Below are 27,876 nucleotides of genomic sequence, written 5' to 3'. Positions count from 1 at the left end.
AAGCTCATGCTCAGAAGCAAGGTAGTCTAGGAATGAGCCAAAATATCTCAACCAGGCTATTCCAAATGTCAGGCACTCTTCAGTGACATGAAATGGTCATCTAAGATCCAAGCAGGGACATGGCAGACAAGGTAAACAACAAGTATTAACTATATTCACCCACTCTGTATTTTAGAAGAAAACAGATTTCTTTAGCAATTGTGAATAATGCCACAGTTTCTGGAAGAAGGCTTTAAATAATGTAGATTTTGGCCCTTAGTTCACAACACGTGTTTTGAACCTACTGTTCCAGAAAAAAAACCAAAACCAATCTATATATAATTTAAGGTTTGAGGGTTGGATTTTTTCACTTCACTCATAATCAAGTGGGAAAAGCTGCACTGGGCATTCATGGGAAGATTATGTGCTGAAGCAGAAATATGTCCATGTCATAAAACCCATGATGTATCATTTCACAGTCTGTAAAGAAGATTCCATCACCCTGATGGAGAAGTGGCACCAGTGTAAGCTGTCAAGATGCTAAAGGGACATCAGTTTCCAAGGACCAATCAGCACAGAAACAGGAAAAGTTACCACTGAGGCAACCTCACTTTTTATTATATAAAAAGGTTAGACTGGCTTTAGGAAGGCTGCCTCTGCTTTTCCAGACCAAAAAGAGCAAGAGAATTTCTGCTATCTCATGTGACACAGGTGCTTGAGGAGACACATAGTTATTATGCCGTTTATTCTTTACACCATGTTTCCAGTATGAAAGGTTTCAACCCTTGGGAGAGCAGCTTTCTCCACTCATGCCTTAGCATGACAATTTGGTTGTTTTCCTAGACTGTCATGAGGAATGCCAAGCAATACCTGTTAGATTATTTTCAAATTTGCCCACATTTGCCTATCAGATAGTTGAATCATTTAGGTGATTCTTCTTGAAAAACACAAGTGTTACTTCAGCTGTGACTTAAGAGCTTAACATATTAATCCCATGGGAAAGCCAGTGCTCAGTAAATTAGGGATGAAGGTGAAGTGCAGTAGGCACTCTGCACAATCTCCCCACAAGACTCCTATGTGCATATGAAATACAAGCAACACACTCAGAAATCCAGCATGCTAAGTAATCACACCAGATCACTGCCCTGCACTGAGAAGCCCTGTGTATTGCTGGCTTTCACTGAAGCTTGGGGTCCTAGGGATTTTTGAAAATAAGTCATTAGGCTCCCTAAATAGTAGAAGTGCTTTTAGCAATTTTTATGAAGATTGGACGACCAGCTCATTTTGCACAATTCAAGAGTTGCTGGAGTGTCAAGCTACTTTTGGGGTCTGATCTAAGCCAAGATCAGGTATTGCCTGGCTCTGCACCATGAAATCCCAAGGTAAAAAGTGGAATAGTTTATTAGAAAAAAAAACTTGAAGGAACCCAGTAGCATTTTTTGATACTGATTCCTCTTATAGCCAAATGCTATAAAGTATTCCTTAAGCAAAATGAAATATGGGGCTTTTGCAGCTTTTAGTTTATCTTTTGGAGGAAGAAACAAACCAAGCCTGCTGCTGAAACAGACTCTCAATTCTCTTGGTGCAGGGTTATTATCTCAAGTGAAGATACACTTTGTTTCATTGATTTATACAGGATGTGCTAGATGAAAGAAAAGTCTAAAAGTCAAGACTTAGGAATAGGATATGAATTTAACAGGAAGTCAGAGGCAACTTAGAAGTATGTTGGCAAGAGCCCAGATGTCAGGAGAAAGAGAAGAAGAGTCAAATCATACCAGTAATAGGCATGAAATAACTTTTTTGGCAGTGTACTGACAATCATCACTATGTTCCCTGAGGAATGATTTGCTGATCTCATTTGCCTCACACTGCTCAAAGTGCACTCTGGAAAACAACCTTTATTGGAACTGTCTGTTCTATCAGTAAGAGAAAGACCAATTACTTACGGCTTTTTCATCAGTTTATATCTGCAAGACTAAATTCCAAGCCTTTATTTACCTGGAAAATAAATATTGCTCCTGTCTCATTGCAGAAGATGGCTTCCACTGCACTGATTTGTGTAATGTTTGCTTCCCTGCAGCACTGTAAGTTCACATCCTCCAGAGATGGGAACTGCTCAGTCATTGTCACAGTCCTAAACTTCTGCCTTTAACTACCACAAAACAGAAGTGGCTAAAAGTCAAGGCTTTTATTCTAGGGGAAACTCCAAGTTTCTAATAAATACATATTTCAGCTTAGGGGAAAAAAAAATTCAATTTCCTGCAGCAGGAAAAAGATATATTTGAGAACAGGTGAAAATCCATAGCTCATCATAATTACTGTCACTCTTTCAGGCCAAATTCTGAACCTTTCAAGACAGCACAGCTTTCAGGTTTTCAGCTGCACAGCTCCTTGTTTCCCAAATACTTCTAGCAGGTAATTCTGCAAGCTCTCAGAACTCAGTCAAAGGAGTACATGAATTCTCAGTACCTTCAGGCTTCTTGGCTGACGCCTTTGAATTGGGAACAGACCATATGGTGAGGTATTTCAAAGAACATTGGCCCTGGCTGCTATCAGTTTCCTGGCTCAAGAACAGTTAATATAGTAGGGTTACCAAAATAGAATCACAGAACTGTCATGGTCAGAAAAAGACCTCTCAGATCACTGAGTCCAACAGGCAGACACCCCTCCAAAAAAAAATAATTAAAAAAAATTACTTATCACTATCACACTAGAGCATGTCCTGAAGTCCTCGTTTTTAAATACCTGCAGGGTGATGACTCCACTCCCACCCTGGGCAGCCTGATCCAGTGTATGACTACTCTTTCAGTAAATAAAATCTTTTTAGTATATAAATCTGTATATAAATATATATAAACCTGTATATAAACCTGTATATAAATCTGTAAGTATATAAATCTTTTTAGTATATAAAATCTTTTTAGTATATAAACCTTAATAGATGGCTTCAGATTGATAGATTGGTTTGCCTTAAGGCAACTTACCTGGTAGAACTGTGGGTGCATCATCACAGGAGGCAAGGAGAGACAAAGAAACCCCATATATTGTTAAAAAGTGCTAGAGCACCTTTTAAAATAATCTGCTTTCAACATCTGCTTCCAAATAACTTCCCTCTTAGCTCTGACCCTTGGTGTGTCTTGTTATGAAAATGAGAACTCATGAACTCTCCTCAAAACCCATCCCCTGTCCCCACATTGACATTGCCAGCATTCCCCTTGACAGCCCCTTGCAAGGACACCTCCTAAAACCTGACCTGTTCAACATAATTCTGCACTTTTTTTCTCTACAGTTTCTATCTTTACTCTAACTATAATGTGAGCACTGCCTAATCAACTCCTTATAATTTAGCTTGGTTACTGCAGCTATGTATTTTCTGGTTTCCATGGCATTTTCATTACCAAGGAATACATCAAAAGGAAAAATTGATAAGAGTGACTGCCAGCAGCTCTAGCACTCATTTGAAATGAGAAACCCTCCAGCAGGATTCAAGTGCTGTGACACTTGCAATGACTGCAATATCAGATATAATCCAGAACTGTGTCCTAATCCCTTGGTAATAGAAGCAGATTTTCTGTCAATAAAAATGGATATTTACTTATTTATGCAAAGTAGAGCAGCTCCAAGAACAGAGTCTCTGTGTGTGTGTGTGTGTGTGTGTGTGTGTCTGTGTCTGTGTCTGTGTGTGTGTCTGTGTCTGTGTCTGTGTGTGTTACTCAGCTTTGCAATAATGCACCAAAAATAACAAACTCCCTCTGATTGTATAAAACCATGAATCTTTCCCATTGGAAGATGGTGTCATATCTTCAGAGGTGGTAGCATATCTTAACTTGGGCTTTTGATGAAAAATACAAGCAAATCCTGGGTTTATTCCATAAATTAGGAAGTTGCTTTGAACTGGGAATGGCACTATTAGAACCTTCCCACATTCAAAACCCTTCACATCAATGCCTCCTGCTCTTTTTACAGGAGTCATAGCTTCACACAGCCAATTACAGTAAAAGTGAGAGAACAAATCACTGTTGCTATGAATATATTGGTACATACTCAAACTGCATGCAACACCATCATATCCATCTTTGTTCTTTTTATGTCACTTACTCATTAGCCCATCATTTACTTGCCTAATGCAACTGGTGTCAACATGTACAGAGTGAAATCACGTGTAACTCCACTGCTGGTAGTCAACAGCCTCTGTTTTCAGGAGTACCAACATAAAATTCAAGTGATAAATTTTGATTTTTAATTTTGTTGCCGGCAGCAATCCCTCTCTCTTAGCAAAGGCAACACCCTTGAAACACATACTAAACACATTTTATGGATGAGAGCATAACATTTTAAAGGTCTTCATTAGGTGTCAGTATATTCTCTAGGAAACTGAAATACGGAATAAATAACTGAGACTAAAATTAAGTTCTCACTAAACCAAAAAGTGGTCCTGTGAGCTATGGAGTAAGCTCAGATGACAATATACATCACATCATAGCAACTGAGAAACAATATTCATTTAAATTGTTACGGATGTTTGAAACAGGCCTTACAAATCTCAAAGTTGTTCAGAACAGTTAGGAACTATATTTTAATCCTGAATTTTAACTTACCAAAATGCTCCTTCCATCTCTTAGAACACAAACAAATTTCAGTTGCAAAAATCTGTAGTTTCAATTGTAAAAAATACGATTCCTAAATGTTTAAAATTTATGACCACATCTCTACTTATGACAAGTTTTACCATTTGTAATTTTAAGCTGAAGTCAGTATATGTAGCACTGTACATTATATATGATGTATCTGTTTTATGAAGATTACTGCTATGTTGTGCTGGTAGGACTTTATGAATTTTAAATGATGTTTATGACTGAAATTTCTGTTGTCTCTTCTTGTGGGTATATTTCCATTTTTCTAACCATGTTGATCATCTGTGCCCAAAGAGATGGTTGATATATTTTTTTATGATCTAGATAAAGAAATAATTCTGTATACTGAGTTAGAATAAACAAAAACAAATGTTAAGTCCAGATCTGCAATTTTTCAGGCTTTGAATTATGGTTTCCATTGTAGTAAGTATGCTTCCTTTCAGCTTCATTATTCATATTTAGAAATACATTGTATTGAAAGAATTTAAAGACATACAAACAGAATAATTGACCTTGAAACATATAAAACTGAAAACATTTAAATGAATTAACATGGGAAGTCATCTTACCTGTCAGGCAGAAGATGAAAGAGGGCAGTGTAATAAGATGATAGATGAAGAGCCACATGGTTATCTTCTGTTCAGTGATTATCTCAAAAGGAATTGTGCCACACCAGCATTCAAAGAGCTAAAACTACCTGATTGAAAAAAAGAAAAGAGGAGTTAACAGTTCTGACATGAAGCTTTATCTCATGTCACATTTAACTTACCATATTTTCTGTCTAAACCAAATACTTAAGAGTTAATAGAGGATAGAAACTTTTGAATAATAAATGCATTCTCAAATTTGCTGGATCAAATTAATGATCTGTACAGAGAGAGCACTGTTTAAGAGCACCCAGATTTTCTGGTGATAGCAAATTATATAGTAAATGTTACTCCCAAACATCCTCATCCAAACTCATCTTCCTGAACCAAAACTCTTCATTAGGTTGGATCTAGATCCTCTCTCTGAGAACACTTCACATTATTAAAATATTAAAATAATACACAGTGTGCAATATGATATGGGAGGTCCATATTCTATCCTCATTCTACTCAGTAAATAATGCATTACAATTAATGATTTCAAAGTCCCTAAAGAAATGAAACAAATACATGAATCTCTTTCAGGATCCATTTATTTTGTCTAGCATATCATTCATTTTAATCTTCCAGCATACAGTTCATGATCCTCTGAAAAAGCAGTATTAGTTTTTATGAATTTCCTTTTAAATATTAAATATAATCATATTTGAAGTTTTCTCTTTTTCCTTTAGCTTTGTGGGAGAAAGTCTCTCTGTATATGTACTATAAGCAAGCAAAAGAAACATCCAGGTTGTTTTTAATATACTAAGATTTTAGATATAACTTTAAAGAATACTACTATAATATTTTTTACTTCTTCCAATCAGAATATTTTCCTAGCTTTTTGTTTCTGGCTGGTGGCTGTTATCCATTTCTTTATGGCAATACTTGAAGTGTGCAAGTTTACCATTCTGTTTAGTGGATTTCTGGCCATGAATAAATAAATGCATCTTCTATCTCCTTCACATCTTTTTCACAGTTCTTGATTGGTTCTGCTGCAACACTGCCTGACTTATGTCTTTCAAATGAAGCAAAGCTTCCAGCTTATCACTGACAGAACATTGCTCTATCTCAGGCACATAAGGATATTATCCATTCCTCTCAGTTTATTAATTTTGTTACTATTTCATTATTTGAATACATTCACACATGCTTGAAAACCCTACAGATATACTAGGACATGCTTGCATGCTAAGATAGCATTGTCATTTTTGCTGGATGTGATCTTGATGCTACTGTTTTCCAGCTTCCCTCTCCTCCAGTGGCTTCTACCCTTTCCCTACACTCTTGTTCTTTCCAGGTCAAAAATTTTGCTGAATTGTTCTTCTTGCAAAATCCAAATGTTTTAGCTCTTGTTTTGAAACTCCCATTTTCCATCTTCCCCTGAATTTCAAAGCAAAGGTACAAACATATCTGACTCTGTATGTATGTGTGGGTCAGACAGGACTGGCTCAGTCTACTTGTCTCATGTCTCTCCTTCAGGTGGCTTGGAACAAGTCTGTTTCCTCAGAATAACACTTAAGAAATTTTTATTTGAAAGTGCCTTAAATAGTGAGTTTTCCTAAGAAGTGAGTTTGATGGGGTGTGAAACACATAGTGTAGGAAAATTACACGCAGTATTACAAGAGAATCTTTTGGCTCAGAAATCGCAGGTGCTGTTGCACTTCTTTTTTTTGTTTGTTTGTTTGGGTTTGAGGTTTTTTTGGAGGTGAAATCTTTAACAAACTGTAGTTGCCAAAACAATGGCTATTACATGAAAACAAGGCCAAGTGCCGGGTCCTGCACTTTGGCCACAACAACCCCATGCAGCACTAGAGGCTGGGGACAGAGTGGTTGGAGAGCAGCCAGACAGAAAGGGACCTGGGAGTTTGGATTGACAGGAAGCTGAACATGAGCCAGCAGCGTGCCCAGGTGGCCAAGAAGGCCAATGGCATCCTGGCCTGTATCAGGAATAGCGTGGCCAATGGGTCCAGGGAAGGGATTCTGCCCCTGTACTCAGGGCTGGTGAGGCCACACCTCGAGTACTGTGTCCAGTTCTGGGCCCCTCAGTTTAGGAAGGAGTTTGAGGTCCTGGAGCAGGTCCAAAGGAGGGCAACCAGGCTGGTGAAGGGACTCGAGCACAGATCCTATGAGGAGAGGCTGAGGGAGCTGGGGGGTGTTCAGCCTGGAGAAGAGGAGGCTCTGAGGAGACCTCATCACTCTTTACAACTCCCTGAAAGGAGGTTGTAGCCAGGTGGGGGTTGGTCTCTTTTCCCAGGCAACTCTCAGCAAGACAAGAGGGCATGGTCTTAAGTTGTGCCAGGGGAAGTTTAGATTGGACATTAGAAAGAATTTCTTTACCGAGAGGGTGATCAAGCATTGGAATGGGCTGCCCAGGGAAGTAGTGGATTCTCCATCCCTGGAGATATTTACAAAGAGACTGGATGTGGCACTCAGTGCCATGGTCTGGTAACTGCAGTGGTAGTGGATCAAGGGTTGGACTTGATGATCTCTGAGGTCCCTTCCAACCCAGCCAATTCTATGATTCTATGAAAACAATAGAGCTAAACAGCGATCCCCAGAACTGAGATTTATTTAGAAATATTCCCTGGAAAAAGGCTCTCATGTTATAAACAAATGCATATGCGTACTGTATCTAGATCCAAGGGGAAGAAATCACTAAATATCTTCACCCTCCCCCTTCTGCTGGCACTAAATTTTCTTCATTCTATCACACAAAGGATATTCACAACTATTTCAGACACCTGCCTTAAATGACCAAGGTATGAACTACTGTGGCTATATGCTCCAAAAGACAACTGTAGGTCAGATCCACAGATAACTTTGTATACTTTTCCAGCAGCCACACTCTGCCTGTGAAACTTCTTGTGTTATGACACTGTCTTGCTTTGAACATTTATTTCCAAGTGATACCAGCTAAATTGCATAGTTAGGCTGAAATAATGCACACAATTAGACAGCAATGAAACAGAAACTCTGTTGGGAACAATTGTAATTAGACAGTAGCTCATGGTGATAATAACTGTGCTCAAAAGTATTGATGGATAAAACTGTTAAGAGTAAACCTGGGTTCTCCCTCTGGCATTACAGGCACAGCTGCAGACAGAATATCCCTCAACCCTCTCTTTTGCAGAATCCAAGTTCCATTTTGAAAAGTTACTTTGTCCTCTAGCTCTCAAAAAATTCTTTTCTGTTGGCTCAGGGAAAAAAATGGTTTGAACACTCGTTCAAATTACTGTAAATAAAAATTGTCAGTAAATGCTATAAATACCTCATTTTACTCAGCTATAAAAATATCCACCCTGCCAGGATTAAAATCCTTTCCTTGCTCTCACTTTTCGGCTGAGTGGGTTCTGTACATATAGCACATCCATCTCAGCATGTGGATGAGAAGTGAGGCTGTTTCCCATCACCCTGCTGAATTTTGGCAGAACTGCCTGCTGCGAGATGAGATAGCACCCAGGTCACCATCTGCATGTCTGCAGTAGTATTGCCTGTACAGGATGCTACCAGCCTAGCTGCCCAAGGATGAGTCCAGGGGCATCAGAGGCAGCAGCCCTTGAGCTGGTGGCAGCACTGTGGGCTGCAGTGTTCACACAGGGTTATCTACTGCCTCTTTTGCTTTACAGCTCTCAGCCTTTTTCCTTTGCAATCTGAGTATTGTTGCTTAAGTAAAAAACACCCCTGAACAAAAAGAACAATCATTAGTACAACGCACTTGTCTCCCCTGTAAAAGCAGAGAGCGACTGCATGCCTGGTCATACAGTCTGCACAGTACACTGTCCTTCCTTTCTCACAGCAAAGCATCATACTTCTAGCAAACTAGTAAGACATTTTGAAAATATGTAATAAAATAATCAGGCATTTAACTGCAACTGTGTCAAGTTTAATTACTATCTAATGCTCATTAACACATTTAAGTCTCTTCTGACTGCTCGGTTTCCCAAAAGAGCCAGTCACCACTACAGAGCCTCTGCCTTACCAGATTCAAGAAAACTCGTTCTGGTGAGCAGTTTGGAATGCAGTCCTCCCAAAGGAGGTGGGGGAAAACTAGGACATTGGCTACTGAATAGAAAGCATGTTCAAATTTGAACACAGGGACCTCCCAGGATGCTTCTGGAGGCCTGCACTGTCTCATGATGCTTCATTAAGATGAGGAGTGTTCCCAGGACATGAGGGAAGACCTGCTTCTCTATAATACCCAATTTTAAGGATGTTTTAATCTCTAAAAATGCACTTCAGGAGAATGCCTGCATATTCTGTCTGGATTTCTTCATATCTTCACCACACATTTGGGCCTTCATTTGGAAGAAAAACATACTTGCTTTAGAGCTATGAAAAGAACTTATTTAATCCAAACAGGTAGATGACACCATTGTGTTGCATGGACATAAAGCAATCATAATGCAGACATACACAAAAAAAATTACAAACAGCAGGTAATAGAAGCCAGTGGAATAAAGACCATAAGATCAAAAGCAGAGGAAACAAGCTACATAATCCACTAGTTTTGAAATTAAGGAAGAGTGGGAATGGACAAGGGAAAGCAGAGAAACAGTGGGGGATGTCCAAAGGGAGAAGAAGAAGCCCAAAAACAGGACTTAGTGCTACAGAGGAGAGGGGATTTCATGCAGACATCTAAGTGATGCGTGGGAGGTTGGAAGTACAAACTGACCCAAAAGGGCAGTCCAAAAAGAAAGGTCAAGAGGAAAAGTAATGGAGAGGGAGATGAAGGTAGATGAATGTACATGAATATACAGTCTGCTGTAACCACAGCAAGAGACCAAAGGACTAAAGTAATAGATGAGATACAGATGGGGAAGGTTATTTCATCTGCTGTATTTTGTTTAACTAGACCAGCACAAAGAAAAATGGGAGGAGCTGGGGAAAGCATAGAATCAGGTTGCACTTGTATAGGAGAAAAGTAACAGAAGATAGAAGGTAGTAGAAGAAGAAAGGTAATCAAGTTGCCTGTCAGTAAATCTCAGTGGTTAGCATGAGAAGATCTCCCCTGACCATCCTTTAGCAAAGGGTTCAGCGTAGAAGCTGTGTGATCACTGCACAGGGCCCTGACAACCATTAAAGGTTCCTCCTCAGGAAGCCCAGGTGCTGAACAGGCAGAGATGGGGCAAAGGGAAGGGTTTAGAAACTCTGGCTTGGTACTTAGTGAGGAGAGGTCAATCAAGATGCTTGTTATGATTCTCATTTCCTGGTATATTATGATATGGTATAATTATGATAATTATACACATTCAAGCTTTAGAATTGGTAGAGATTCCATCCAGATTAGCCTATAAATAGATACAACAATCTAGAAGAAATCTCTGGTTCTCCATCCTTTTTCATAACAAGAATACATATAATTGCAATAATTCACTTGTAAATTAACATAGTGGTAAGTTATAATCAAAGCTTTTTAGCAGCCACACAATACTTCAACAAAATCAATGTTTTGTATTTGTTTTTATTTCAGGCTCTTCTAGTGATTTTAGCAGGCATCTAATTGCTTGTTTTCATGATTTTCTTTAAAAAGTTCACCTTTTTTGCTATGATAGCTAACTCCATGGAAATTTCATTGGTTGCTCAGTATTTAGAATTTCCAAGAAAACTTAGAATTTAATAAAAATATTATGTTTATTTCATATTATATATTGTATCACCCTTTACCTTGTTCTACTGTTTGGTCTTTGGTCTGTATTTTGTGATCAGTCAATAAGTTTTGGCAATTAGAAAGGGCACTGCATCTTCTTGAAAACTCTGGCTTCTCAACCATCAACCACAACCCTTTGATTTACCAAAAGCTTAGCCACCAGTATTAGCACTAATCCTCTCTATTACTAGAAATGTAATGGCAGTCAAATTCCTTGCCACTGCATAGATTTATCTCATTATAGTGGTCTGGGATAACTGGAAGTAAAATTCCAAGTCAACCCTGCTCTTTTAGCACTACTGTGTCTACAGAAGATTTTAGATATCTGGCCACAAGTGGCTTTAATGCCCTTCACAAAAGGCTTCTAAATACTCTTCATTCATTTTGATGAGCTTTGGTTTCTACTTTTGATTTTTCACAGATTTGTTCAAGTGTAAACACAAGTTCAAATTCACTGCCCCCCAAATACCAGCCACCGGCCCACTCAGTCACCAACAGTTAAGCTTCTAGTACTTTCCACACTATCCTATTTAAAGAATACAGCAATTATCTCCATTTCAAATGCTTGAAAGCCAGCTAAGAGGCCCACTAATTTGATGGACCATAAATAAGATAACTCTACTTGAACTGAATTTACACTTTCAAGGGCAACATCCAATAATAAACATACCAAAAAGTCACTGAGTTGGAGCAGAGTAGTCTAATACTCCCCCTCCTCAATTATTCACCTTTTTTTCCTACTGTTTACAGATGCTAAATAAATAAATAAATGTCAAGATCAGTTAATATTTTAGACAGTCTAAATTAATACATGATTCTACCACTACTGGACAGTTCAACCAGTTCTGTATTTTTGCTTAATAAACATTGTCTTGGAAACATGAAGAACTAATGTCTTGGGTATGATGAGGACTTCAGGGCTGTTACTGGGTTTGGCCCACATTTCTATAGAAAATCTCATCTTAAGTTTGGAGTATAATAGGAAATTTCCTTTCTTTTACAAATATTTATAAATTTACTCTTTATGCCTTCCTTTCTATTTAAACTCTCTTGTCAATAGGCTTAAAAGGACTAGTATCCTGGCATCCTGATGACTTGCAACATACTCTGGCTCAGAGGTACCCTTTTCTTCCCCTACCTGATTCCTTCTTTGGAAGCTGTGATTTCTCCCTAAGAATCAGGCACAAAAAAGAATAAATTCCTTTTCTAAACATGTTTTGAGCCAGGCATGCCTTTTGCAGTTGGAAACAGTCGTGTTCCATCTACAGAGGGAGAAAACATAGTGCCTGTAACAAGAAACCAAACCACCCATTATAGCACAATTAGCAGGAGATCTTTAGGAGGTACAGAAGGTATCTGAATGGCAACTTTACTGCTTGAGATGCCTGTTTTCCATGGCAGTTTTCTAACCCATCATATTTTCAAGTAGGACAGCAGGCTGGTAGTTAATTACACTGTGAATTCAGCTTTCCTGCTTCCTTTATACTTACACATCAAAGAATTTAGACCTTGAGAACCATTAACTTCTTCAGTCAGTTGCTCAGGATGCACTTTTGCTTTCTTGTTAAGCAATTAAGAAGCTCTCTGGGACTTTGCTTGCCTGCTACATCATCCTACCCATTTTCATTTCTTTTACACTCTGTTTTGGCTTTTTGTCATTTTCTCCTCTCAGAGAGTTCATGCAACTAATTAGACATCTTATTTTTCTTATTTGTACTCACAGATTCATTATGAATCAACATTAATTCTTTTCCCTAAAAGGGTTTTACTGTGGTCACACATCTATCTCATCTTGCAGTTAATCAATGATTCTGTAACAAGAGATCATATATATTTTTAGGAAGTTTAGGCATCTCCTATTTCGTGGTAAGATCAATAAATCAGCTTAACTATTAATTATGACTACGGTTTTGTTACTTATTTTTGAGTCACTGAGTGGCAAAAAAATTTGTTTTGAAATACTTTCAGATAATGAAGTGCTGCTTAGAGGTACTTAAATACTGATTTTGATTATCATGTCAGCAGCAAAGGGTCAGGCAGGTAATCCTCCAAGTCCTTATTCACACCATTTGCTCTAGCAGCAACCAGTCATTTTTTCTTCTGAGGTAATATATAAGAAAAATATCACTTACTCCTGCCATAACTCACAGGCACTGCTCACACTTTTCTGAAAGCATGCTGTAAGGGGATTGCTGTTTGAAAATTGCCTGGTCAAAAATTTCAGCAAACAAAAATCAATAAATCTGAAAAGCACCAAGGATTACACCTCCTATTCTGTTCTTATACTTAGCAGCAGCTTCTGTTTGTGTCTGAAAATTGAATGAATTTGACTCCAAAATAACCAAACAAACCCAGCATGACAAAGAGAATCAACCTTGAATACAAATAAATACCCATGATTAAAACTGGACATTCTTTCATACATTAAAGAGGATTTTTTGGATACTTTGGCCAACAAGTTTTGTAGGACAAAAACCCACTAACTCTTTGGTAAAATTAATCATATAACTGCTGGTATGTTTCAGAGTTTCAATTTTATTAAAGTTTATAAAAGAAAAGAGAAGATAAGACTACTTAGAATGTGATGATGAAATAAAATCTTAAACACACTAGATAAATTTCTAAAAAAATATTCCCTTGACTTTTCAAAAAAATCTTTATTATACTCTTGGCATTTCCCATCTGATTTTGTACATTTTCTTGCACTTAGCAATACCTTCTTATTCATCACTAAATGAAGATATAGGAATGAAACACATGAATTCAGTAAGCTGATAGCAGATGTATTTATATACATTAAAATGTAACAGTTTATCCATATAATCTTTAACTCAGGATACTCTATAACATACTTCCTATTGTACAGGCAAAGACAAGCTCTGTGGGAGATTTCATCTTCAAACTGCACGTTTCCTAGCAACTCTCTTTAAATCAGAGTGGCTTTTTTTACATCAATCACTTGGAACTGTTGAGAATGCTTAAAAAACATCTCTTTCATACTGTGAATAAGCAGTTTGAATCAGACTAGCAGCTGCAAAAAGGAGAAAAAAAGGAAAATCAATTCAATATTTACTAGGATTTGCTGTTGGATTTTGGAATAATACATTACTTGTGTCTTTTGGTTTTAAGCTTACACATCAGAATAGCTACTGGTGAGAGCCATGGGCTTTTTTTACTGGTTTGAGCTCCCATCCACCATTTCCAAGAACCTCTGTGTTTTAAAGGATACTTTCTGAGTATATTCATGAGGTAGATTTAGCTGCATTCTGAAGCAAGAGGCTCAAGAGCAGGTATTAGAGTGTCCATTGCCAGTAGCTGGGGATAGCAGGGGCTTCAGGGCCAGGTGACAGAATCATAGAATCATTTTGGTTGCAAAAGACCTTTAAGATCATCAAGTCCAACCACTAACCTAGTGCTGCCAACTCTACTACTGAACTGTGTCCTTAAGCACCACATCTACACATCATGTAAATACCTCCAGGGATGGTGATTTCACCACTGCCCTGGGCAGTCTCCTCCAGTGCCTGACAATCCTTTCAGCAAAGAATTTTTTCCTAATATCCAATCTAAACCTCCCCTTGCACAACCTGAGGCCATTTCCTCCTGTTCTCTCTCTTGTTACTTGGGAGAAGAGACTGACACCCACCTCACCACAACCTCCTCAGGCCAGATTTTGGAGGGATAAACATTTATGTCTGGACACTTGCTTTCCACTCACAGGCTTTCATCCTCATCAGACAGGCAGGATGAGGGTATTGGGGCTGCTCCTGTTTGCAGTTTCTGCTGCTTTTAGTCTGCTGATCTATGTGGCCAGCCCCATACAGATGGATGGATGAACTGTGGGAGGTGCTGAGCAGGGCTGCTGGCTGGTCCTGGACACAGGGACCTGCTGCAGTCCCAGCTCTCTCAGAGGACTGGATTTGGCAGCTCCCAACAAAACCAACCAGAGAGTTCAATGAGATGCTCTTACCTTGAATTTCTACAGTGATGTGCAGGACTGGCTCTACAAATGCATGAGTGTTTTATCTTTGCAATGTAATACATCAGAAAATGCCAGTATTTTATCTTTTATAAAATATCTATTATAAATTAATGGTTATTCACATAGAAAGTAGTTTAAAGTATGAAAATTATATTATAAAAGTATGACTAATTTGTGTAATGACTGAATCCAGAGAAACATTTAAAATCACTTCTATGCAATTAATAAGTCTATAAATAAAGTCAAAAGAGAGAAGCACTTGATTTTATACATCCAAACCATTCTGCTTTGCTTTTATTTTTAAATATCATAGAGAAAAAAGCTAAAAAGAAGAACAGGAATATGTGAGAGTCAAAGGCCTGATCTACTGAAAAGTCTGCAAATATTTAAGTATAGGATGAACAAATACAGAAAATCACAGGAGGCACTCATGACTCTGCAGGTCTGAAGCCTAGAAAATTGCATTTTAGAGTGCTTGTTCCAAGTTCCATATTTATATAAGATACATTTATATACATTTATAAGATACATTTTTATATTTCTCACTAGTTAACAAAGTTGCATTAGTAAGTAATTCCATTCCAACAGACTGATTTCAAATAACCCCAAATGTTTTAGTTGATAACTGTTCCACTGAATGCAACACGAGTGCATTCTTTCACAGATGCTATTTCAGTATGGCAAGAAGCCAAGAAATCAATATAACTTTCTCATTTGGAAGGTGTTGGTTGCAAAATAATGCCCTAACATCTTGCAACCACAAGCAACTCAGTGTTCTTCCAAGCAATAAAACAGAGTCCCTATAGACTTGGTTAAGCAACTGCCTACAGATATTTTGAATTTACTGCACTTCTGACGCAGACCTGGAAGTGGCCACACCAAGGCACAACCCCCTCTCCAGCACAGGGCCTTCACCAGTTTAGGAGCTCCTGATAGAAAAGGTTTAATGAAAACTGCAGTCAAGTATTTCTGAAAGAAATAATCCTTTGAAAACTTGCATTCTACCTGTTTTGATTAAACCTCTGATTTTTAGCATGCAGTAGTTTTGGTATTCATGTGCTTACTACTCCTGCTTTTCAGCACTAAACAGGTCAAATATTACAATGTCCGTTGTCTTTACTTATTACAACTTGAACAAACTTTGTGAAAATGCACTGAATTTTTAATATTTTACCCTATTACATCCTATTTTTTTCATACTTTGGCCAAAGAGTAAAACTTCCTAATTCTTGATGGTAAACTTTAGGGTAAAATATTAAAATTATTTTTATATTTTAATTTTTCAATTAATATAGGGGCTTGAGGGGTTAAAAATGACCAAGAGCACTCCAAAACCAATGTAGTCATGGAAATTGTACTGTTAAGTACACACATTGTAGTAACTGTTCTGGCTTTCATTACCTGGCTCCACAATTGAAGAAAAATATAATCATTATGAAAGGACAGGGAAAGCACAACATCACCTGCACTCATTTTTATATCCAGTAAAAGCCAAGTAATCAGTATATATTCTGGTATCTCAGGTGACATGTTAGTGCATCTACAAATTAGGAACATCCACACATTAATATCTTTAAAGAAAATCAATCATAAATGCTTTAATCTATTAACTTTTATGCATACTTTCTACCATGCTTGCCTTCATCCTTCTTCCTTGACCTCTTCCCTAAAATTCTCAACTTTTCTTTATTGCCTCCAATATTCAAGTGAATTAATTTAACTGGAGAGAGGCATGTAAGGTATCCTTTACAGTTAATTTATTTGGAAAAAAATAATTGATAAAATTACCTCCCTGTTGCACAGCAGAAATGACAAGAAAGGAACAGACAAAACTTCATGCATGGTAATCAATATCAGAAATTGAAAAAGCATCATTATCTTCACTGGCATTTGTGTGCTTTTATACTGATGGAGATAAAAAGAGAATGTAGCTCAGCATGCACTATTAGTACATTTAAAAAGGCAATGGGAAAGATGCTGCTATTTATAACTACCAAAACCTGCTGTATATTACACTCTGTGGTCTGCTAATGCATCTATCAAATGAATCACTATGCCAACACAGATTCAGTCTTTTGGTCTTTTTATTTCTCAAAGTATTGTAATAAATCAATTTTTAAATGTATAGGACTTGCACTGTAGTATTGATTATGTTCTGAAACATTCTTAGAACTTTGGGGGACTCTTTTGATAAGAAAATTTTCTAATTCTCATTATAGTACCAACAAGAGGAAAAATATTCTAGTGGGGGTAACGCTTGCAAAATAAAAATGATCAATAATTGAACTCACCAGGCATTTTGCAGCACAGTTTCATGTATCACCTTTTTCTTCTCATTAACACAGAGTATCTCTAGGTCACAGCTCGGATTTTTTTCTTGATTTTTTTCAAAGGTATTGAAATTTGGCAATAAGGGAGTATTATCTCAACTGAGAAATGGCATCTTACCCTAATATTTGGTTTGGTAGCTTATTTTAATGCTGCAATCTGTTTTTTCTCTTGTAGTCATCACAGAAATGCACTGGCAGTTTTGGAGAGCTAAAATTTCAGTATTTGTGACCTGTCACAGGATCTAAAGTCCAAACTTCTGCAGATCATTCTTTGGACTCAAGCAGAAACAAGATGAGAAAGAGAGACAGGAGCATATGAACATTTGTCAGTGTGGTGTATGGGGACTGAATGATTTAACAGCACAGTGGAAAAAATGGAATATGATGGTTTAGGATCTCAGGATCAGGAAATCATGAATAGTTTCTGAGTGGTCATTTTAATGTGCATTTTAAAGCTGTTACTTGTCAATTTTAGCTCTGTCTCTAAACTTTCTTAGAATATAATCAGAATTAAGATCAAAAAGCTGGACATAAAAAAATGTTGAAAGCTAAACGTTTGAGAAGGAGCTTATGTTAGGCCTTCTGTGTCAATAGCATGTTATGTGATTTTCACCAGAAGAGGAGCTTCAGAAGGGATGCAGCAACCTTTACTCCAGAGGCACCAGCTCCCCTAATAGGGCAGGTACCAGGGAGATCTTTAAGACCTACCCTAACAATGAATCTTCCTTCCTGCTTTTTCCTCTACGATTGCACTGAAGTGCATATTTGCTTGGTACTCAATCATTTATTGAGGAAGGACTGCTCAGTCATTTATATGCTGAACTCTATGGATGTTTATCATGGATGGAAAGGAGCAAATGACAGCCAAAGCATCAACAATAAAGTGATAAATAACAGACATATATTTATGTCTTTGTTGTACATAAGACCTGGATAAACACTACTTTTCTCCTTTTTGATGTGGGCAAAACACCCTTTGCCTGCAACTACCTATTGTAACATGGTCAGGAATTGATTTATTGATATTCACAAAAACTCTCTTCACCTACCTTACTGTATTTGAAACTTGAGATTACAGTTGAGAAGATTATTTAAGGCCCTCTGCTATTCTCTTCCAGTAAATTTTGTGGAGAACAAAATTTACACTTGCCTGTGTGTCTTATCAGAAGACAAGCAACTATACTGAAGAGAAAAAACAGAGCAAGGAGAGTTTATTTCCTTTGTTAATCACTGATCTTCCTGTCTTGATGCTTGTCTTGCAGTTTGAAGAAGCCAGTAACCAATGTCCAAGATTACTATTCACAAAATAATATAGTGCTATGTCTATAACACATGATGGGGTTAAATGATTTCATTAATTGCTCATACTTTTTTATCACAAGTATTTTATGCTTCGTGGTACATCTAAAGATCAGTTGTTCTAACACATCATTATTTTTTTTTTAATAAAAATGCTTGCATTTAGTAATTTGTATTTATCCTGGGAAGAATATAAACCTCCTATGAAAACCAAATGGATCTGAATTAAATACAGACAGATATGGTCAGGTGATAGACTTAAGTGATGAATAGCAAGAGGTCAGGGTGTCCATTATATTCTGAAATAAAAGTAGCTCATCCTATGCCTCATAAACTTGATTTGAAATATCAGACCAGTTAAACCTTCATTGACATCACATTAACAAGTAATAACTTCTTTTAAAATCTAAGGGTTACCTAGAATTGATTATCTGCTGTTGGGAAAATAATTCACGTCACAACAATCTGTATGCATTTTGGAGATATTTTGAATAACTTTGCATTGAAAACTGAATCTGTACCTTGAAGATGGTTCTGAAGGGCTATTTAGTGTTTAAACTGCAAATTTGTTATAAATATTGCAAATTTCAATTTGCATTTTCTATGTGGTATAGATAACCCACTGCTCTTCCTGATTCCCAGCAGCCAGGATAGATCTTAAAAGAACCCACAGGTGGAAGAAGTCTGACAGCTCATTAGTCTCTTCCAGCAGGCATTGTAAAAGTTCCCTTCAATTCAAGAAAACACTTCAGAAAGTATCTTTCCGAGACTCTATTTTAGGGTTGCTTTGACACAGGAAACTTCCTTTTTGATGTGTTAACTTTCAAAACTTTATTGACACTGGCACTCAACTGCATGCTACAACCAAAGCTCTGAAGTCTCAGGTATTTCCCACCTCATAGGACCAAAGAAAATGGAAAAGGAAACTGTACCACAGGAGGATTTTGACCTGTTCGTCTTGGTAGCAGCTGCTCTTTGGAAGTAAATATATAATAATTCCTGTTATATTTGCAGATGAAGAAAGTCTGACTTAAATACCCCAATTAACAATAAGAACAAAGCAGTCACAGTTTTCTTCAGTGCTTACAAAACAAGTTCATTCAGTGCAGAAAGGGATAAATTATGGAGGTCATAAACCAGACTGGGTGTCCTCTGGACAACTCTGAAAAGCATCTAGGGGATACAGTGGACAAGCAATTTAACTGGGATTTCCAGGACAATGCTGTGTCAAAAGAACTTCAAGACCCTCAGGGATTAAATTTAAGGAGTATAGTTATCATGTCAATTTGCTTATTAAAAATATTGGAATTAGCATGAATCATATTGGAACACTGTAAATAATTGATGATGGATAATATTTATTACAAGAGACTGAAAGGAAAAAAAAAAAAAAGAGTGTGGAGAGATGAAAAATATATAAATATACAAAAAAGGAGTGGAGAAAATGTCTTATGGCAAGAACTTGCCTTGCTTAACCTGTCTGGGATACTTAGGAGACAACTGAAGAATATACTGGTTACAAGAGTGGGTTGAAAATACTATAAAAAGAGTCCTTAAATCTATTAGAGAAAGGCATCATAAAACAAAAAAACCTGGAAATCAGTCCCAGAGTGATTTAGATGGGATGTATGGTGAAATTTCAGCAAAGAATCCAGTGACATTCCCAGTTGTAGAGGTTTTCAGTAACTACTAAATAGTTTCTTGCAAAGCATAAGCACTGAGGCAGCTGTTTGAAAGTCACTGATCTACATCTGAGCTCTCAGAGTCTTTTGAGAAGCCGAGCTGCAGAAAGCAGGATGCTACTGATGTTCTGGCATAGTGCTTCCCCTGAGGAGGATCCCGTGTTTTCAGACTGTCAAGCCTTGTTACCTGCTCCCAAAGCCAGAACCTCCAATTATACTCAATTTTATGGCACCTTCTTTCAATACTTCCAGGAAAGGCCACTGTTAGACCACAAATTGAATTGCTAGTCTCCAGTGAGATTCAAAACAGCTGATTTTTAGTGAGCAGCAATTTTTATCCCTTCTAACAAGCAAAACCCATCCAATATACTTCACATATAAATATTAGAAACAGCTGTGAAAAGTGCAAACAAAGCTGTGATCAAGACACCAATAATAGAGAAAGAACTGATAGTAAAAAAAAAAAGTCTTGAAAATAGCTACATCAATAACAAAAGGTCTTGAGATGATACTAGGTTATGAATTATATTGCAAGGTGTTCCATTCACAGAGAAATAAAATAGCTGCATGAAAAAGATCTTTTCAACAAGCAGCCACTCAGCATTCCACTGGCAGCAAAATTAAAAACAGATCTTGATGTATTATGGCTATATCTCACTGCTCCTCTCTTAAAAAGCAAAGTTCACGGTTGATTTTAAGTTTATGCAACAGACCCTATGTCACAGAGGTTATTTTGAGAGATTTTCATCTCGGTATTTCAAATGTTAAAGGTGAGGATTTGCAAAATTTGCTTTTAGATGTATTATCAAAATAATTCATGCACCCGGATAGATTAAAAAGGTTCTGTATTCCCACAGATGCTCTTTCTTTTATTATCAAAATTCCTTGCAGAGGTTAAACACCAAAATGACAAAGGTAGAACATCCAGTGCTCCAGAATTCCTATTACTACGTGCACATAAGATGCACATTCATAGTCTGTCAATGTGCCAGGCAATGACAAGGATTCTGCTGTGAAATGTGCTAAGTTCAATGAGAACAGGATGAAAAATTAGAGAAAAAGATAACTTCATAGTGAAAATTTTGTGAAGCCATTATTAGGTACACTGCAGTAAACATTCATGTATTTTGTAAAAATAAGGTGAGTCTCAGTCACTCTGAGAAATACTTATTTAAGCTGAGGAGACAGAGAGCTGAGACTATAGGGTTAAGGGAATGAATTTCACTCTCAGCTGTGTGTTTGTGGCTCCCACTAAGGTCAAAAGAAAATATGACATTCCACAGGAACTACAAGTACTCATTTTTTATACTTCAAATGTGGGGAGACCCCATATTCTCTCAACTTTGCAAGTTTTGTTTGGTTACAGATCTGACTACAGGGGGACAGAAATTAAGTCAGAACTTATCTGACCATCACCTGACTATCTGTTTAAAATTTTATTCTTAAATTAATTCTTAAAATTTTTATTCTTGCTACTTCCTTACTCTTCCTAAAATACTTTCAAAGTAATTCCCAGCAATGTATTTAGCACTGATATTTCAAACCTCATTGCTCCAGATGGCATTTCACTCTTGGACCTTCTACACTTCCACTCATTTCCAAAACACCTCCATCTAGTTTTTATTTTTGACCATTTTGACTTACATTCAAGTGCATAGAGATGTGCACATGCCCACTCATTCTATACCTTGTCTAAATTTGTCTGGCATCAAGAACCAGCCTTGTTTTACCTTTATCTGCAAAACAAAAGATTACTCTTTAGCACTTTATCATTCCTTATATGTATCAGTTTTCTCTTTATAAGTCAAGTACTCTATAGTATATACCCCTCATCATAAGGCATGATTTCAGATACTTTCATTATCCTCATGATTTTTCTATGAAGCTACTTAGATATTTTGAAATTTACCTGAATGGTATCTACAGTATTTTCCTCAATCTTATTTTAGTATTTCCTTCTTTATTGTAACTGAACATCAGAGAAGAGGCTTTTCTTCACATAGTGCTAAGATACTGATTATCTCTGAGACTTCTCCTGTCTATTAAAGCCACTCATCCCACAGAGAAGATAAACTAATCCACAGAACTGACTGACTTGTACAGATTACCTTCCAGGGAGGGAGAAGAACTAAAAACCCCAGGAACTGCTAGCCTGAATATCTCCCTACTCTGTTCTGCATAGTATCTGTTCTCTATTAAGGAAGAAACTGTTCATTTAAACCTGTTTTTAAAAATCTTGTGGCATGATTTTGGTCTGTGAAATGCAGCTAATGAAGTGTGCACAATGATTTTCTGTTAGATCTTGGTCTTCCCTATTATTTAACTGGCAATTAGTTCAACATACCACATTGCATGCACTGCTGATGTTACCAGGTTACAAGGACAGAAAGTACTTTTGCTGAAAGGAGTAAAAGCAACAGAAAAGGGTATATGAAATTCCATCACTGGAAAGGGTGTTTGAAAACCCATCACTACCAGCACTTGGCAAAGGCTAAAGAACGCTAACAGATCGTGAAAACAGTGTCTCAATAGGGAGTATCCTGCCAAAGGTCAGGGTGATGCTGCATAAAAAGAACACAACACAAAAAGCTTAAAAACCCACCATAGCATTCCTCAGATTTCTTAGCTATAAACAACTTACAAAACTTGCAGCTTCTATTTTTATTAGTTCTTCCTCCTTTTAATGAAACTGAAATACAATGCAACCATTTATATTTGCTGTATTTCCGTCTGCAATATAACAAGTGGAGGATAAGGAAAGGAATGACCAATGTGTTGGCTGCTGATGCTTTTTCTGCATCAATAAGACCATTATGGCTTCACACCGTAACCTGAATTCTCAGCCAAGTCAGCCTGAGTGAATCTCAGATTTTGCAACTGTCTTGAGAAGCTGCCTCAATTACCACTGTGTTACTACACCTTCTGCATAAGGATACACAACTTAAAAACTGAAGCAAAGCAGCACTGAACTAGGGCTATGTCTTAGCTGTACAATTTCCTGTCTGTTTTTAAATAGTTTTTTTAAGAAGGTTTTGCAGGATAGGAAATTTCATTTCAGGACTTAAAAAAAAGCTCAGCTGATTTTAAGCACTATATGGCCTCTTTTTTTTTTCCCAGGTAGAGAATTAAAGGCAACAATCTGTTCTAATGTCTTGAAGCAGATAAAGAGTAAGTGATGTATACAACTACTGTGCATCCCTGCCGTGATGCAGCTGCTTCTTTTGTGTTACTAATGGATTCTTCTGTTGGCCAAAAAGGAATCTTCAGTCCTTTTTCAACAGGTGACAGGCAAAAATAAATTGCAGATCCTGGAGCTTGCCTGACAGGGAGCCAATTACCAACTCAGCTGACCAGCATCACTTGAAAAGAAAAGCAAGGAAGAAGGAACATGACAGAAGATGGCAGAAAGATTACAGAAAGCAAACAAAATTGGACCAGAAGGAAAAGTGGATTCAATGCTGAAAACAGGAGAAGCCTCAAAAGAAAATTAGGATAGTCTCCCAGTAGTTGTGCTGTTTTTCTTTCTTTTATGTTTGGTGGGAGTAAATGCAAAGACCAGGCTCCTGTGGACTTGGTTTATGCACCTTTTCTGGTATCTTAAAAGTCCGCGGTTTGCCCCTGGCAAATTATTCCTGTTCATTATTTCAGTGATTTGGGTGTTACTAAAGTGCTGCATCTTATTCAACAGCAAGTACTGGACTGAACTTGGGATGCAGCGTGGGTGGAAGGGGGGAGGGGACAGAGGGAAAATTTCCTGATCCCTCCAATTATAAAACCCTACACAGCTTGCCCAGAGGAGGGAAGGGTACTGGCCTCAGGGACAAGGGCACAAAGAAATAAAGGATAAACATGGTGATTTGGCTTAATAATATGCTGCTTGCTATATCAAACTGGATTAGACACAGTTCATTTCCTGCAAAGGTTTCCCAAGCTTTGCTTTATAGTGCCTTGTGCCAAAGGAGAGAGTTGCTTCCTGCTACCCCATAAATGTGGGTTTAGTAGAAAGATAGAGCTTTTAGTACTGTGTGGTCCTGACAGGGAGCTTCAGCCTGCAGCATCTCCTACTCTGAATCTTGTTCATAAATTGTTCCCCTGGTAACTCAGTGGGGTGAACACTGACAAGCAGATGACAAAGATCTTTCCTACAGATTCAATTTTATCACATGTAACAGCTTAGAGCAAACCAAGTTACAGACTATATAATGAGTGGCAGTCCTAACACAGTAACTACATGCATCTTTCAGTCTGTAGAAACCATGCCAGCACATGTGGTGTTGCTGGTTTTGTAATTCACAGCATAAGGCAATTGATTCAATTTGATCTATATGTAAAAATGCAGCAGAGAGAAACATAAAGGAAAATCACCAATTTTCTGTCAGCAGCTTATCTTCTTGTTGGAATAGGAGTAAAATCTGAGTCCTGTGGCAAGGGAAGGAGTGGTGCCACTAGAGGTTAGCCTGTGCTAGGGTTGGATGATACGCAGCTCAAACAACTTATTCATCAGCTCCTCTGGATCCTGTTCTTCAACCTGCATCACAACGAGCTTCCTGCCTTTGCAGCCAACAGTAAATAACAGCAGGCTTGGAGATTCAGAACACAAATACCTTCTATCAGGAAAGAGTGGCTTATGTTACCCAAATGATGCAAGAAACAGATTCTCAGGCAATGTTAAATGTCTGATATCAAACTTCCCACCACACAGAACATAAATGATCAATGTATCTTAAAGTACAAAAGATTGCATTAGTATTAATATCAAAGACAATTACAGCTATATCCAGTCTTAAACCTCAAAACTGATTTGACTGATAAAATTTACACATTATCAGTAGGTTTGAGGACTCAACTGACCTCATGAATGGTAGGCATTAGTGAAAGTCTACTGTGCCAAGTTCACCATTATAAAGTTCAGGGTGAATTGCTCAGAGACATGCAGAGTTAGACTGGTTCCTGCCACACTGAAAATATATGCTTACCACAGAGAGTAGGAATGCCTTTTATAAAAGTAGCTTTGCTGTTATTAACCTGTATCTCTGTATTTTGCACAAATATTTGAACACACTCCATTGGGTTCATAACCCAGTGTTACGGTTCCAAGTAACTTAAAATTTTTGGATGTGTGATAATAAAGTCCCCACCAGGGGTTGGGTGCAAGCATCAAGTTTTATTTGACCAATTACAGGCCAAAGGGATATAATACAATGAAGATACGGCAAAATATTTTCAGAGAGAGAGTTTAAAGAATGAGGGGGAGAGAGAGAGAGAGAGAGTGAGAAAGACATCACCCCCATGGATGCAGTGGCATCTATCAATCTTTCTTCTTTGAGATGGCGGTCAGAGGCCCAGTCAGTGGTGGGTTGGTGATGACAAACACGACAAGTGCAACAGCACTTTTTATTCTCATTTTCCAGGCTGACTCAGGTAATCTCACCTCCCAGGGGTCCAGTTGCCACACTGAGGTCATGGTAGACCATGAGGGGGTAGAGATGGGGGGGACCTCCACCAGACTTTGAGGCTAAGTCAGGCTCCAGGAATTTCGCCTCCCAGGAGGTCTGGTTGCCACACCAAGAAGGCCATTGTAGAGTGACCCACCTAAGGGGAACCTCCACCTGGCTTTATCAGTCAATGTGTCACCCCCACTGCCCTCGAGTCATCATCCCTTATCAGTGTTAGCTAGCTCTGCTCCAGTTGACTTTATTCCATTTAAAATTGTCTTTTGAGCCAAAGACAATTCTACTGATTGAAACCTCACACCCAGTTAGGAGCAAGGCTTGTGAGAAACCTCCCCCTCACTTTTGTGCCACTCACTTTTGTGTTGCTCTTTGGCTTGGAGGTTCTGCTGAGTTAAGGTTCTTGACTGAGCAATGGTGCTGGCACCTGGGCCCAGCCCTGACCTTGCCTTGCTGACTTGACCTTGGACCTGCCCCATCACTGCCAACCTGTCTAGCAATCTGGAGTCTGCACAACCCGCAGTTGCCATCTCTGGACCCTTTTCTGCTCTTCTTCAGTTACAGACTGGTATAGAAAGTTCTAGAGGGGTATGTGTCTGTGTACATACACATCCAAGCATGAGCATGGTTTAAGCAATAAGAAACAAAAGGATTCCCATGTTTGCATGTGTGTCTGTCTGAAAGGTGGGTGGGGAAGGTTGTTATGGCAAGGTTGAGTGTGTCAACAGGGACTGTCACAAATTGATGCATGTGTGCCAAAGCTGGGGAGCAGGTCAGAAAAAAGGGTGGTGGTGGTCTTGTGAAGAACATTGCCCCTGCCTTAGGTGCTGGTGTGCCTTCTGCAATAGAGCAGCTGGCTCTTGCGAGCCTTGAGAGAATGCATGATCTTCCTCTGAAGTCATACAAGAGCTGAGCTGGTACAGAAAGAAGAAAAGACTCAGAATAGGCAATTTTGATGGACCATAACAATTTGTATCATATGATGAGGTCACGGAGAGCCATTCTGAATTTACCATATCCAACAGTTCAGCACATATAAGTTTAGATGGGTGTTGTTTTCTGAAGACAGCTGGCTTATTTTCACATCACAGAGCTGCTTCCATTCTATGTACATCTTTAGGAAATAAATGAAATGAAATGAAATTTTCCTGTGCTCTGCATAAGCATCCAGCCAGAGGATTATTGCTGTTCATTGCCAGCCAAACTTCAAGTTCCATTTGCAAAGCCAGAGAAGAACTCCAAAATGATCACTGAGGCATTAACCATGCTTTTGTAGTCTGGTGGCAAGTTTCCTACGTCATGAAAGCAGCTGGGGACTTCTCAGTTCCAAATGCCCCAATGCCAAGCTTGTTTGTCCCAGTTTCAGAAAGTTACAGCAAAATAAAGCTGATGTGCACACTATTTCCTATCTTTCTGCAAGGTAGGAATTCTTCAATAGTCTGTGTTAATCTACCAAACATTTACAAGTGAAGATGATTTTTATCATAAAAGTAATTGTTCAAAAGTTTGTTTTAGAACTATCCATTACTTGATTTTCTTTACTGCTAGAATATAAAACATTCTATAATCTCTATTGTTGAACTGCCCATCAATGTACATATAATAAAAGAGGTGAAATTAATCAGCCATAAAAGAAACATGAAAAATATTTTCATTTTGCTTACTTAATGCCAATCTTACTTTTAAAAATACTGCATTAGACAATGGAAGTGTTAAAAACATTCTATCTTTACTCAAACTAACATGCAGAATTATTCTTGTTTTACAAATTTAAAAAAAAATTGAGGGAAAACAGAGATAGTAAGAAAAGTCTATCCTCTCGATGTTATGTTAACCCAAAACCTAATTGTCATTATTCTGGACATACTGATAGAAAGTGTTCCACTATCTGCAATCTAATCTTATGTTTTCCATACAAGCAGGAAATAGAATGATACTTGTACTTAATAAACAAATAATTTTAAAATGCTTATAAATATTTATAGCACTTAGTTGAAGAAAAAATATGCACCCACAATGACAGCCATTCAGGTACAGATGATTCATTTAGTGGTCCTGCCTCTTCTTGTTTCCAAAGCCAGAGTTTTCTGTATGGTTTAGGCAAAATCAAGATTTATATTCATATAGCTCTATACTGTATTCTTCTCCAAAGTATTATGTCAGTTCAAAAATCCTGCTACAGTGCCTGTCTTTTCAGGGATAAATAAAAAATTCAGTGGCCATGGTTCTGTATCTCAAGGTTCT

The 27,876-nt window shown here is 37.9% G+C and overlaps 1 protein-coding gene across 1 annotated transcript in view; it reads right to left on the bottom strand.

Annotated features, from left to right (window-relative positions):
• The window catches only part of CNTN1 (contactin 1), a 134,530-nt gene that overhangs the window by 81,247 nt on the left and 25,407 nt on the right, over positions 1–27,876 (bottom strand). Inside the window, exon 2 of the mRNA XM_030446668.1 lies at positions 5,183–5,310. Within this exon, the coding sequence (XP_030302528.1) occupies positions 5,183–5,240 (58 nt within the window). The 5' untranslated portion in view covers positions 5,241–5,310. The remainder of the gene's footprint in view (positions 1–5,182; positions 5,311–27,876) is intronic.

Source organism: Calypte anna, chromosome 1 (assembly GCF_003957555.1).
Source record: "Calypte anna isolate BGI_N300 chromosome 1, bCalAnn1_v1.p, whole genome shotgun sequence".
Classification (NCBI taxonomy): Eukaryota; Metazoa; Chordata; class Aves; order Apodiformes; family Trochilidae; genus Calypte; species Calypte anna.
Note: the sequence above shows the minus strand (reverse complement) of the source record. Positions and strands in the feature narration are given on the sequence as shown.